The sequence below is a fragment of the Somniosus microcephalus genome, chromosome 10, assembly GCF_052327205.1.
Source record: "Somniosus microcephalus isolate GS21.2 chromosome 10, FLI_Smic_1.0, whole genome shotgun sequence".
NCBI classification, from domain to species: domain Eukaryota; kingdom Metazoa; phylum Chordata; class Chondrichthyes; order Squaliformes; family Somniosidae; genus Somniosus; species Somniosus microcephalus.
Window position 1 is genome coordinate 229,999,434 of NC_140996.1, and position 15,051 is coordinate 230,014,484.

At 46.2% G+C, this 15,051-nt stretch overlaps 1 protein-coding gene across 1 annotated transcript; it reads right to left on the reverse strand.

Annotated features, from left to right (window-relative positions):
* Nucleotides 1-900: 900 nt before the first annotated feature.
* On the reverse strand, nt 901-1,845 carry LOC147112147 (olfactory receptor 52E2-like). The gene has a single exon (XM_085998317.1). The coding sequence runs from the start codon at nt 1,843-1,845 to the stop codon at nt 901-903; it is 945 nt and encodes a 314-aa protein (XP_085854443.1).
* Nucleotides 1,846-15,051: the final 13,206 nt, after the last annotated feature.

A 15,051-nucleotide genomic window follows, 5' to 3' on the forward strand; every position in this document is an offset into this window, starting at 1 on the left:
GGTAGTTCTGAGGGAAAGCGGCACTGTTGGAGGGGCAGTACTGAGGGAACGCTGCACTGTCAGAGGGGCAGTACTGAGGGAGCGCCGCACTGTCGGAGGGGCAGTACTGAGGGAGTGCTGCACTGTCAGAGGGGCAGTACTGAGGGAGTGCTGCACTGTCGGTGGGGCAGTACTGAGATAGTGTCACACTGTCGAAGGGGCAGTACTGAGGGAGCGCCGCACTGTCGAAGGGGCAGTACTGAGGGAGCGCCGCACTGTTGAAGGGGCAGTACTGAGGGTGCACTGCACTGTTGAAGGGGCAGTACTGAGGGAGCGCCGCACTGTCGGAGGTGCCGTCCTTCGGATGAGACTTTAAACCAAGGCCCCGTCTGCCCTCTGAGGTGGACGTAAAGATCCCATGGCACTATTTCGAAGAAGAGAAGGGGAGTTATCTACGATGTCCTAGAGCCAATATTTATCCTTCAACCAACATCACTATAAAAAAAAGATTATCTGGCAATTATCATTTTGCTGTTTGTGGGAGTTTGCTGTGCACAAATTGGCTGCTGCGCTTCCTACACTACAACAGTGACTACACTTCAACAAAGTACTTCATTGACTGTAAAGCACTTTGGGACATCCTGAGGTGGTGAAAGGTGCTATAGAAATGCAAGTCTTTCTTTCAACAGTGAGAACTGTTTACTTAAGTAATCCCCATGCTAAATGTGACCATTGGAATTGATAATGGAAATACAAAAAAACGGAAAGAATGCTGACTTCAAAACAGGGACTGAATGACCCTGGTCCAATTGTCCCTCACCTTCTAACCATGCTAGATCTGAAGACCACACTTGTTCAGTGTGTCAGGTCCACCGCAGATGGACTACTTAAAGAGAAAACATTTACAGCAGCTTAATCGATTCACAATCGATCTGCAACCCTCCTCCTGCCCAGCAGTTTCAGGAAGCTGTTCCTGATTTCTTTCGTCCTCACGCTGTATATGATGGGGTTGAAGATGGGTTGGAAAATAGCGAACATGACAGCCACCATGAAGTGGAGCTCGGACGAGAAGAGGCTGGGGACAAGGTACATGGTGAACTCGAAGAGAGCGCTGGTGTAGAACAGCATCAGGACACAGAAATGGGTGGTGCAGGTGTTGAGAGCTTTGCTGCGAGCCTCCCCCTGCCCGGTGTGCATGGCCACTTTGAAAATCTTGAAGTAGGAGAAGACAATGAGGAAACTGTCGGGCAAGGTGATGAGAAAGGACAGGGGGTAGGTGATGGCGTCGCTCGCTATCACACCGCGACAGGCCAGCTTGGAGAGAGAACCGTAATTGCAATAGCAATTCTGGATGTAGTTGGAGCCGCAGTAAGTGGCTCGGGTCAGCAGCACTGCGACCGCAACGAAACACATGGCTCGGAGGAAAATAATCAGGGCCACGCCCAGGATAAGGTAGTGGAACTTCAGCTTGTGGTAGTTGAAGGGTTGGCAAATGGCCACGTACCGGTCGTAAGCCATGGCAACCAGAAGCGTCGATTCGCTTAACGCCGTGAAATAGACGAAAAACATCTGGGTGACGCACGCCTCCAGGGAAATCACCTTGGATTGAAACGCGTACATGACTAAAATCTTGGGAATGGTCACGTTGCTGAGGACAATGTCGATGCCGGCGAGAATGCAAAGCAAGTAGTACATGGGGCCGTGCAGGTTGGCCTCCCTCTTGACCAAGAGCATAATGGTCAGATTGGCCGCAAGGATGATCACATAAACCAACAGAAAGCTGATGAATATTAGCAGGTGGTGGCCGTCGTCATTGGGGACGCCCTGGAGGGTGAACTCTGCGTGGCTCAGAGCACTGTGGTTCATTTCCAGCAATCTCCAGCCAGATTCTGCCACTTCCCACAGAGATCTGGAAATGAGAATTAACAAGGGGTCAACTGAGGAATGGGGTGGCATTTCACCCACGCGCCGTGTTGTATCCAATGCAATACAAGGGTTTTGCATAAATTGCATAAATGTAGCCAATACTTCCTTGTAATATGAATTGCTCTCAATTGCCAAATCAACCCATCAATTTTCTCTTCAAACATCTCCATTGTACCCACACTATTATTTTTACAACAACAACAACTTGCATCTATATAGCACCTTTATCCCTCAATCAACATCACTGAAACAGATTATCTGGCCATTGTCATAGAAACATAGAAACATAGAAGATAGGAGCAGGAGTAGGCCATTCGGCCCCTCGAGCCTGCTCCGCCATTCAATGCGATCATGGCTGATCATCCAAGTTCAGTACCCTGTCCCTGCTTTCTCCCCAGATCCCTTGATCCCTTTAGCCTTAAGAAATATATCCAACTCCTTATTGAATATATTTAATGAATTGGCCTCTACTGTCTTCTGTGGAAGAGAATTCCACAGGTTCACCACTCTCTGGGTGAAGAAATTCCTCCTCATTTCTGCCCTAAATGGTTTACCCCTTATCCTTAGACTGTGACCCCTGGTTCTGGATTCCCCGACCATCGGGAACATCCTTCCTGCATCTAGTCTGTCTAGTCCTGTTAGGATTTTATAAGTTTCAATGAGATCCCCTCTCATTCTTCTAAACTCCAGCGAGTACAAGCCCAATCGACCCAATCTCTCCTCATACGTCATTCCTGCCATCCCAGGTATCAGCCTGATGAATCTTTGCTGCACTCTTTCCATGGCAAGAATATCCTTCCTCAGATAAGGTGACCAAAACTGCACACAATACTCAAGATGTGGTCTCACCAAGGCCCTGTACAACTGCAGCAAGACATCCTTGTTCCTGTACTCAAACCCTCTTGCTACGAAGGCCAACATACCATTTGCGTTCTTAACCGCCTGCTGCACCTGCATGCTTACCTTCAGCGACTGGTGCACAAGGACGCCCAGGTCTCGTTGCACTTCCCCTTCTCCCAATCTATTGCCATTTAGATAATAATCTGCCTTCCTGTTTTTGACACCAAAGTGGATAACCTCGCATTTATCCACATTATATTGCATCTGCCATGCTTCTGCCCAATCACCCAACCTGTCCAAATCATCCTGGAGTTTCTCGGCATCCTCCTCACAGCACACATTGCTGTTTGTGGGAGCTTGCTGTGCGCAAGTGGGCTGCCGCGTTTCCCACATTACAACAGTGGCTACACTCCAAAAAGTACTTCATTGGCTGTAAAGTGCTTTGGGACGACCTGAAAGGCGCTGGAGAAATGCAAGTTCTTTCTTTTTTCTTACTTTTTAACCCCCCTGGTAAAAACATTAGCGCATAAATGAAGCAAAATTTTACACCGAGCCACGTAAGGAGATGTTGAGGCAAAAAGAAAATTCTGCAGATGCTGGAAATCTGAAATAAAAACAGAAAATGCTGGAGATACTCAGCAGGTCAGGCAGCATCTGTGAAGAGAGAAACAGAGTTAACATTTCAGGTCGATGACCCTTTGTCAGAACTGGAAAAAAAAAGCAAAATTTGACACCGAGCCACATAAGGAGTTATTAGGGACAGATGACTAAAAGCTTGGTCAAAGAGGTCGGTTTTAGGGAGCGTCTTAAAGGAGGAGAGAGAGACGGAGAGGTTTAGGGAGGGAATTCCAGAGCTGAGGGGCAAGAGGTTTGAACTGGATTGGAGCAGTGCCGAGATCTGGGAGGGTTGTAGGGCATCTCTATATTCCCGAAACCTCAGGAAAGTGCAGCATTACTTACGCCCCATATTTCCCCGGTGATCAAATTCTTCATTAGCGGGACTAAATTGGGGAGCTGGTTCCAAGAGCCGGCACAGGCACGATGGGGCCGAATGGCCTCCTCCTGTGCCGAACCAGTCGGCGAAATCCATTGTAAAATCTACCAAGCGGAGTCGGGGAACGAATAGGGGGTTGACAAAAGGGTTTTCACCCGAAACGTTGACTCTATTTTCTCTCCACGGATGTTGCCTGGCCTGCTGAGTTTTTCCAGCATTTTCTGTTGTTATTTCGGATTTCCAGCATCTGCAGTATTTTGCTATGGAACGAATAGCGATGGCTGGGTCAGGGAATTACCTTTCCTACCCGCTCCCGCTCAATCGTGCTTATGAGCTGGTTCCAGAGGGCGCACATTTCTGTGCCTGGCATAAGAACATAAGAAATAGGAGCAGGAGTAGGCCAATCGGCCCCTCGAGCCTGCTCCGCCGTTCAATAAGATCATGGCTGATCTGATCCTAACCGCCAATCTACTATCACAGAACCATCTCCTGAATCTAACAGAATTAGACACACGAAATAGGAGCAGGATCGGGCTACACGGCCCCTGGGCCCGCTCCGCTACCCACAGGGCCATGACCGATCCGAACCTAGACTCATGTCCAAATTCCTGCCCGCTCCCCGTAACCCTTAATTCCCTTTACTTCTAGGAAACTGTCTATTTCTGTTTTAAATTTATGTAATGATGTAGCTTCTACAGCTTTTTGGGGCAGCATATTCCATGGACCTACCACCCTCTGACTGAAGTAGTTCCTCCTCATCTCAGTTTTGAAAGAGCAGCCCCTTATTCTAAGACTATGCCCCCTAGTTCTAGTTTCACCCATCATCGGGAACATCCTCCCCGCACCCACCCGATCCAACCCCTTCACAATCTTATATGTTTCAATAAGATCGCCTCTCATTCTTCTGAACTCCAATGAGTAGAGTCCCAATCTACTCAACCTCTCCTCATATGTCCATCCCCTCATCCCCGGGATTAACCGAGTGAACCTTCTTTGTACTGACTCGAGAGCAAGTATGTCCTTTCTTAAGTATGGACACCAAAACTGTATGCAGTATTCCAGGTGCGGTCTCACCAATACCTTGTACAACTGAAGCAATACCTCCCTATTTTTATATTCTATCCCCCTAGCAATGAAAGCCAACATTCCATTGGCCTTCTTAATCACTTGCTGCACCTGCAAACTAACCTTTTGAGTTTCGTGCACCAGGACCCCCAGATCCCTTTGTACATCAGTACTTTCCAGTTTCTTGCCATTAAGATAATAACTTGCTCTACGATTTTTCCTGCCAAAGTGCATAACCTCACACTTTCCAGTATTGTATTCCATCTGCCAAATCTCTGCCCACTTACTTAGCCTGTCTATGTCCCCTTGCAGGTTTTTTATGTCCTCCTCACTCACTACTTTCCCTCCCATCTTAGTATCATCTGCAAACTTTGATATGTTACACTCGGTCCCCTCCTCCAAATCGTTAATATAGATTGTAAAGAGTTGGGGACCCAGCACTGACCCCTGCGGAACACCACTAGTTACTGATTGCCAGTCTGAGAATGAACCATTTATCCCAACTCTCTGCCTTCTGTTAGATAGCCAATCCTCTATCCATGCCAGAATATTACCCCCAATCCTGTGATTTTTCATCTTAAGCAATAATCTTTTGTGTGGCACCCTGTCAAATGCCTTTTGGAAGTCTAAATACACTATGTCCACTGGTTCCCCTTTATTTTATAAGTTGTTTTTTTTTTGCCATTTCGTTAGCAAGTGAGCGGGGGTAGGGTGGGAAAATCCTGACGGATACACAGACCCGGCAAAAGTTGCAAATCTGCTCCCCGCCTGGTGGAATCCCTGTAACTCCAGGCGGAAACATTTACAAAGGGCAGCGTTAAATCAGAATTGCAAGCGATGCCCAGGCAGCGCGAGGAACTCGCTAAAATAGTTCCCGTAACATTCGTTCAGCAAAAAAAAACAAAAACAAATACCGTGTTTGGACCTCAATGGTTGCAAATTTTCCTTGCGAAAGGAAACATTCGCTTAGCAATTCAGCTCCCAATTATGTTAGGAGAACATTTAAGAAAAAATGAAATTCGATAGATTGCAAAACCTCCCTTCAATGTTCGATTGAATAGCTGTAAATAAATGTTGCTTCGGGCGTGTTAACGTGGAAAGAAATATATATATCTATATATAATCGAATAAAAACCTGACCCAGAACCTTAGTAATGGAAAATGTATTGCAATATAAGAAAGGCTGGTGTGTGTGTGTATATATAAATGTATATATATATACACACACACAACACCAGCCTTTCTTATTGCAATATACATTTTTCATTACTAAGGTTCTGGGTCAGGTTTTTATTCGATTATTTCTTATAGTTAAAAAACGCAAAGAAACGCCACATATCATTTGCTTGCCCTCCGTTTCTCACCTGCACGCTAAGCTTCAATCTGTAAACGGATCAAATCGTGGACCCGCCTGGGCACCGACATTGTGAGAGGTCGGGTGAGATGTCCAAGTCCTTGACCGCAGTGATGCTCGAATGAATTGCTGCCTCTCTGAGTTCCAAGGGAGGCTATTTATCGGAGCCATCGAAACGCGCCAGAGATTAGACACAAGAAGGTTTCCTAGGGAGGGTGCAGAGGAGATTTGCCAGAATGGTACCAGGGATGATCAGGGACCTCAGTCGTGTGGAGAGGCTGGGGTTGTTCCCCTTAGAGCAGAGAAGGTTAAGGGGAGATTTAATAGAGGTGTTCCAAAATTATCAGCACTTTTGACAAGAGTAAATAATGAGAAACTGTTTTCCCCCTGGCAGTACAGTTGGTAGCCAACGACACAGATTTCAGATAATTGGCAAAAAATTAAACAGAGGGGGAGATGAGGAAACATTGTTTTTTACCAGTTGTTGTGATCTGGAACGCGCTGCCTGAAAGGGCGGTGGAAGCAGATTCAATAATAACTTTCAAAAGGGAATTGGATAAATACTTGAAAAGAATTTTTTTTTGCAGTGCTAAGGGGAAAGAGCAGGGGGAGTGGGACTAATTGGAGAGCTCTTTCAAAGAGCCAGCACAGGCACGATGGGCCGAATGGTCTCCTCCTGTGCTGTATGATTCTATGAAGATGATTATGAGGTCGCCACATCCCTTAGGCAAGGCCAAATTCGAAGCAATGCAATACTATCCAAGATATTCATCTGAATATCACTGGTATTCAGAAACACCGCACAGAACTGCTCAGACTCTAAATAAAGTCTACATCTGTTGGTTGCCTCATTTCTGAGATTCTGTGAATAAAACAGATAATCTAAGAACAAAAGAACATAAGAATTAGGAGCAGGAGTCGGCCGTACGGCCCCTCGAGCCTGCTCCACCATTCAATAAGATCGTGGCTGATCTTCGACCCTCAACTCCACTTTCCCGCCCGATCCCCATATCCCGATTCCCCAAGAGTCCAAAAATCTATCGATCTCTGTCTTGAATATACTCAACGACTCAGCATCCACTGCCCTCTGGGGTAGAGAATCCCAAAGATTCACAATCCTCTGAGTGAAGAAATTTCTCCTCATCTCAGTCCTAAATGGCCGACCCCTTAGTCTGAGACTGTGACCCCTCGTTCTAGACTCTCCAGCCAGGGGGAAACAACCTCTCAGCATCTACCCTGTCAAACCCCCTCAGAATCTCATATGTTTCAATGAGATCACCTCTCATTCTTCTAAACTCCAGAGAGTATCGGCCCAATCTACGCAATCTCTCCTCATAGGACAGCCCTCTCATCCCAGGGATCAATCTAGTGAACCTTCGTCACACCGCCTCTAAGGCAAGTATATCCTTCCTCAGATAAGGAAACCAAATCTGTGCACAATCTGGTCATTATCTGGTCATTACTTTAATAGACAACAACCAAATACTTTGAATCTGTTTTGACAGTAAAGGAAAAGGATAAAATACCAGTGATAGAACAGAAACTAAAAATAAATCAAGGGAAGGAATATTTTCGATTCAATATCAGTAACAAAATGGTAATGGAGAAAATAATGGGACTTAAAATAGCTAAATCTCCAGGACCTGATGGTTTGCACCCCAGGATATAAAGGTGAGGGAATTGCAGAAGCATTAATCGCAATCTTTCAAAGCTCTCTTGATTTGGGAATTATGCTGTTAGATTGAAGATTTGCTAATGTCACTCTGTTATTTAAGAAGGGTGGAGACAGAAACCAGGTAACTACATGCCTGTTAGTTTATTGTCAGTTGTGGGGAAGCTAATAGAATCTACCATTATAGATATAGTGACTGAGCACTTGAACAAATGTGAGCCGATCAGAGAAAGCTAATTTGGCTTTGTTAAAGGTAAGCCACAAAAGAAAAAAAAGAAAGACTTGCATTTTTATAGCGCCTTTCACAACCACTGGACATCCCAAAGCGCTTTACAGGCAATGAAGTACTTTTTGAAGTGTGGTCGCTGTTGTAATGTGGGAAACACGGCAGCCAATTTGTGCACAGCAAGCTCCGCAAACAGCAATGTGATAATGACCAGATAATCTGTTCTTAGTGATGTTGATTGAGGGATAAATATTGGCCCCAGGTCAATGGTGAGAACTCCCCGGCTCTTCTTTGAAATAGTGCCATGGGATCTTTTCCGTCCACCTGAGAGAGCAGACGAGGCCTTGGTTTAACATCGCATCTGAAAGACGGCACCTCCGACAGTGCGGCGCTCCCTCAGTACTGCACCTCCGACAGTGCGGCGCTCCCTCAGTACTGCCCCTCCGACAGTGCGGCGCTCCCTCAGTACTGCCCCTCCGACAGTGCAGTGCTCCCTCAGTACTGCCCCTTCGACAGTGCAGCGCTCTTGCAGTACTGCCCCTCCAACAGTGCGGCACTCCCTCAGTACTGCCCCTCCGACAGTGCAGCACTCCCTTAGCACTACCCCTCCGACAGTGCAGCGCTCCCTCAGCACTGCCCCTCCGACAGTGCAGTGCTCCCTCAGTACTGCCCCTCCGACAGTGCGGCGCTCCCTCAGTACTGCCCCTCTGACAGTGCGGCGCTCCCTCAGTACTGCCCCTCCGACAGTGCGGCGCTCCCTCAGTACTGCCCCTCTGACAGTGCGGCGCTCCCTCAGTACTGCCCCTCCGACAGTGCGGCGCTCCCTCAGTACTGCCCCTCCGACAGTGCGGCGCTCCCTCAGTACTGCCCCTCCGACAGTGCAGCGCTCCCTCAGTACTGCCCCTCCGACAGTGCGGCGCTCCCTCAGTACTGCCCCTCCGACAGTGCGGCGCTCCCTCAGTACTGCCCCTCCGACAGTGCGGCGCTCCCTCAGTACTGCCCTGGGAGTGTCAGCCTAGATTTTTTTGCTCAAGTCTCTGGAGTGGGGCTTGAACCCACAACCTTCTGACTCAGAGGCGATAGTTGAATTTTTTGAAGAGGTCGCTAATAAGGTAGATAAGAGATTGTCTATGGATGTTATGTATATGGACTTCCAGAAGGCATTCAATAAGGCTCCACACAAGAGATTATTGACAAAAATGAAAGTGCACGGAATTGGAGGTAGCCTCTTGACTTGGGTCGGAAATTAGTTGGGAGGTAGGAGACAGAGGGGGAGAAATTTGGTTACGCCCCGTTTGGAGGTGGTAACCGAATTAGCGCCAGATATTTAGGGCCCGGTGTGGGAGTACTGCCCGGTGGTTCACCGTCCCTCCACTTCTGTTAAAGGGGAGGGATGCTGCGAGCTCTGCAGGCCATTTGATGGCCTCCACTAGCCCACCAGGGCGGTGTGGTGCCGTGGTCGCAGCCTAGCGCCAAGACGTGGTGCCGGATGGCGTGATGGCGGCCAGGGACCACGTCAAGGACCACCAAGGGATCTGTTCTGGGGCCTCAACTTTTCGCCATATTTATTAATGACTTGGACAAAGGAATAGAGAGTTGTTCATCCAAGTTTGCGGATGATACAAAATTAGGAGGGGCAGGAAGTTGCAATGGAACGTAGATTGATTCAGTGAATGGGCAAAACTACGGCAATTGGAGTTCAATGCGGGCAAGTGTGAGGTCCTCCATTTTGGACCCAAGAAAGATAAATCGAAGCCTTTTCTAAACTAGGGACTGTAGAGGAGGTAAGAGATTTGGGAGTCTAAGTACGCAAATCATTAAAAGCCAGAACAAAATCAACCAGAAAGGCTAATGGAATGTTGGCCTTTATCCCAAGGGGGCTGGATTACAAAGGGGAGAAGTGATGCTTCAGTTGTACCGAGCTCTGGTCAGACCCCGTCTGGAGTCACTGTGTTCAGTTCCGGGCCCCGCACCTCAGGAGGGATATATCGGCCTTGGAGAGGGAGCAGCACAGATTCACCAGAATAATAGTATAGATGTTGAAAATGTTAAAAGGATTTGATAGAGTAGATATGGAAAAATGATTTCCTCTGGTGGGGGATTCAAGAACGAGGGGACATCATCTTAAAATTAGAGGTAGGCTGTTCAGCAGCGAAATTAGGAAGCATATACATTTGGAACTCTCTCCCCCAAAAGGCGGTGGACGCTGGGGGACAATTTGAGCTTTCAAGACTGAGATCGCTAGATATTTTTTTCCGGTAAGGTGATCAAGAGATGTAGAGCAAAGCGATGGGAAAATAGGGTTGAGGTACGGATCAGCCATGATCCAATTGAATGGTGGAGCAGGCCTGAAGGGCGGAATGTTTCTCCTCCTGTTCCCAATGTTCCTATCGACGTATCACATTGCTGTTTGTGGGAGCTTGCTGTCCTTCCTTATGATGTATGGTAAATGTAGCATGTTTGCAGAAAGATGTCTTTCTCTCTTTCTTTCTTGTTCTCTCTCTCTATCTTTCTTTCTCTTTCTCTCTCCCTCTTTCTCTCATTCTCTCGTTCTCTCGTTCTTTCTTCCTTCTTTTCTTTTGTTCTAACTTTCTCACTTTCTTTCTTCCTTTCCACCTTCTATCTCCCTTTCTTTTTTTTTTCTTTCGTTCACTCTTTCTTTCTTTCCTTCTTTCTCTCTTTCTCTCTCTCTTTGTTTCTTTCTCTCTATTTTTCTTTCTTCCTTCCTTTCATTCTCTTTTACTTTTTATTTCTTACTCTCTTTCTCTCTGTCTTTCTTCCTCCCTTTCTTTCATTCTCTCTTTCTCTCTTTCTTTGTTCCTTTCCAACTTCTCTTTCGCTCTTACGATAGCAAAATACTGCGGATGCGGGAAATCTGAAATAACAACAGAAAATGCTGGAAACACTCAGCAGGCCAGGCAGCATCCGTGGAGAGAGAAACAGAGTTAACGTTTCAGGTTGAAACCCTTCTCTCTCTTACCTTATTTCTTTCTTTCTCTCATTCTCTCTTTCTTTCATTCTCTCTTTCTTTCTCTCTTTCTTTATCGATAGTAATGGCGAGAGGCCCTGTCCATGTTGAGGGTTGGGCCTCATTACCATACTGCCAGCGGGCTGCGGGTAGAAAACGGTGCCCCTCACTGGTAAATCGCTGGCACTACTGGGGCAGCCTGACTGTTTTCCCGGGCCCAGAATAATAGGCCGTAGTGGGTTCCATTCTCTGGAGGGAGGGGACCAGGTGCGGCAGTGGCCCAGGTTAGTTCCATGGAGCTCGGAGGAGCACTGCTGCTCATCCTGACCCCACGAAGATAAATAAAAACTTATCTTCCGGGCTCCTCTTTGGCTGGAACCCCAGCTGAAACTAGACAGAGTCTGCATGGTGCTTGGCGCATGGCGCATGGCAGGAGGGGCTGCCCAGTTGAGTCCTAAAATAGCAATCAGGGCCCTATGCTTAAAATTTATTCTTGGGATGTGGGCATCGCTTGCATTTATTGCCCTCCCTAGTTGCCCATAAAAGGCAGCGATACACCTGAGCGGCTCGCTCGGCCAGATCTCAGAGGGCAGTTAAGAGTTAATCACACTGGGTGTGAGACTGGAGCCACGTATAGGCCCAGACCGGGTAAGGACGGCAGGTTTCCTCCCCTAAAGGACGTCAGTGAACCAGTTGGGTGTTTGCGACAATCCAACAGCTTCATGGTCACTTTTACTGAGACCAGCTTTTTATTTCAAATTCTCCTACGGCGGGATTTGAGCTCACGTTCTTCTGGATTACCAGCCCAGGTCTCTGGATTGCTCGTCCAGTAACGGAACCACTGCACTGCCTGACTCATGCTGGAACCCCGACCAATAGCATCAGGCATCCTGTCAGAGGGAATGGGATGATCGGTCGCACCCCACCATATCTGGGCCATTTCCCCCCGGGCGGGAAGCCTCAGAACCTACCCCACTGTAAATAGGAAGAGAAGATTTATGATGATTGTGGTTTTCGTGAATAATGAAAGTGTTTTAAAGTATTCCTGTAGGACTTTGCTCCGGAAACAACCAGAGGTCGTCTTTCCACCCTGTTTCCAATGTCAATGAGGTGCGATGATTCAGATTCTGTTGATGGATATCAAGTTTACCGTTACTATAATTCCCGTACTTAACCATGTGACACATGTTAAATAACACATCTCTGTGGCCCAATCAGTTATTGATGATGCTGGAAACCTAATGTCAGTGTTAGGCTGCGATCCTCCTGTTGTCTGTACAGTCTTGTCACTAACCAATATCTCTGCACTATTTAGAAAAAAGAAAGACTTGCATTTCTATAGCACCTTTCACAACCTCAGGACGTCCCAAAGTCCTTTAGAGCCAATGAAGTACTTTTTGAAGTGTAGTCACTGTTGTAATGTAGGAAACGCGGCAGCCAATTTGCGCACAGCAAGCTCCCACAAACAGCAATGTGATAACCACAAGGGTAATAATCTCTGGATTATTACCTGAGCCACGAGCGAATTTGGCTAGGACAAATAAAATAAGAGAGTTAAATGCGTGGCTCAAAGACTGGTGTGGGAGAAATGGGTTTTGCTTCCTGGGACACTGGCACCAGTACTGGGACAGGAGGGAGCTGCTCCATTGGGACGGGCTTCACTTGGCCAGTGCTGGGACTAGAGTCCTGGCGGATCATATAACTAGGGCTGTAGAGAGGGCTTTAAACTAACTAGTGGGGGGGAGGTTCCCAGAGAGCAAATAATACAAATGACAACAGAGAAGGTCATAGACTTAGGTAGCAATGGGGAAATTAAAAACCAGAGCATGTCAGGAAGGGGTAGAAGGTGTGGAGTAAAAGGTAAAGTAATAAAAAGGGCAATAGCAGGAACTAAGTGTCACAAAACATATTTGAAAGTTCTCTATCTGAATGCACGTAGCATTCGTAACAAAATAGACGAGTTAAAGGCACAAATAGCTACATATGGGTATGATCTTGTGGCCATTACAGAAACATGGCTGCAGGTTGACAATGCCTGGGAATTAAACATACCAGGTTATTTAACAATCAGGAAGGACAGGCAGGAAGGAAGGGGAGGTGGGGTGGCTATGTTAATAAAGGAAGGAATCACTGTAATACAGAGAAATGATATTGGGTCAAAGGATCAGGATAATGAAACAGTTTGGGTGGAGATAAGGAATAATAAGGGGAAAAAAACACTAGTGGGTGCAGTATATAGGCCTCCGAACAGTCGCAACTCGGTTGGACGGAGTATCAATAAGGAAATAGTTGAGGCTTGTAATAAGGGAACATCTATAATTATGGGGGATTTTAACTATCATATAAATTGGATGAATCAAATTGGGCAGGGCTGCCTTGAGGATGAGTTCATTGAGTGTATTAGGGATGGGTTTCTTGAGCAGTATGTAACTGAACCAACCAGGGGGCAAGCAACCTTAGATCTGGTCCTGTGTAACGAGACAGGATTAATTAAAAATGTCCTAGTAAAGGATCCCCTTGGAATGAGTGACCATAACATGGTTGAATTCCATATTCAGTTAGAGGGTGAGGAGGCTGTATCTCAAACAAGCGTGCTAAGCTTGAATAAAGGAGACTATGAAGGTATGAGAGCGGAATTGAGTAAAGTGGATTGGGAAAATAGGTTAAAGGATAAGACGATACATGATCAGTGGTGTACATTTAAGGAGTTATTTTACAAATTCCAAAAAAAGTATATTCCACTGAGAAAAAAAGGGTGTAAAAGAAAAGACAGCCATCCGTGGCTAAGTAAAGAAATTAAGGATAGTATTCGACTAAAAACAAGGGCATATAAGGTAGCCAAATCTAGTGGGAGGATAGAGGATTGGGAAAACTTTAAAAGACAGCAAAAAATAACAAAAAGATTGATTAAGAAAGGGAAGATACATTATGAAAGTAAATTAGCAAAAAATATAAAGACAGATAGTAAGAGTTTTTATAGTTATATAAAAAGAAAAAGGGTGGCTAAAGTAAATGTTGGTCCCTTAGAGGATGAGACCGGGAAATTAATGGTGGGAAATATGGAGATGGCAAAAACACTGAATGAATATTTTGTATCAGTCTTTACAGTAGAGGACACCAAGAATATCCCAACACTTGACAAGCAGGGGGCTATAGGGGGGGAGGAGCTAAATACGATTAAACTCACTAAGGAAGTAGTACTTGGTAAAATAATGGGACTCAAGGCGGATAAATCACCTGGACCTGATGGCTTACATCCCAGGGTTTTGAGGGAAGTGGCGGTAGGGATTGTGGATGCATTGGTAATAATCTTCCAAAACTCCCTGGACTCAGCAAAGGTCCCGGCAGACTGGAAAACTGCTAATGTAACACCCTTATTTAAAAAGGGCAGTAGACAGAAGGCTGGAAACTATAGACCGGTTAGCCTAACATCTGTGGTAGGTAAAATTTTGGAGTCCATTATTAAGGAGACAGTAACAGGACATTTGGATAATCATAGTTTAATAAGACAAAGTCAGCATGGTTTTATGAAGGGGAAGTCATGTTTGACAAATTTGCTGGAGTTCTTTGAGGAAGTAACATATAGGGTGGATAAAGGTGAACCAGTGGACGTAGTGTATTTAGACTTCCAAAAGGCATTTGACAAGGTGCCACACAAAAGATTATTGCTTAAGATAAAAAATCACGGGATTGGGGGTAATATTCTGGCATGGATAGAGGATTGGCTATCTAACAGAAGGCAGAGAGTTGGGATAAATGGTTCATATTCAGACTGGCAATCAGTAACCAGTGGTGTTCCGCAGGGGTCAGTGCTGGGTCCCCAACTCTTTACAATCTATATTAACGATTTGGAGGAGGGGACCGAGTGTAACACATCAAAGTTTGCAGATGATACTAAGATGGGAGGGAAAGTAGTGAGTGAGGAGGACATAAAAAACCTGCAAGGGGACATAGACAGGCTAAGTGAGTGGGCAGAGATTTGGCAGATGGAATACAATACTGGAAAGTGTGAGGTTATGCACTTTGG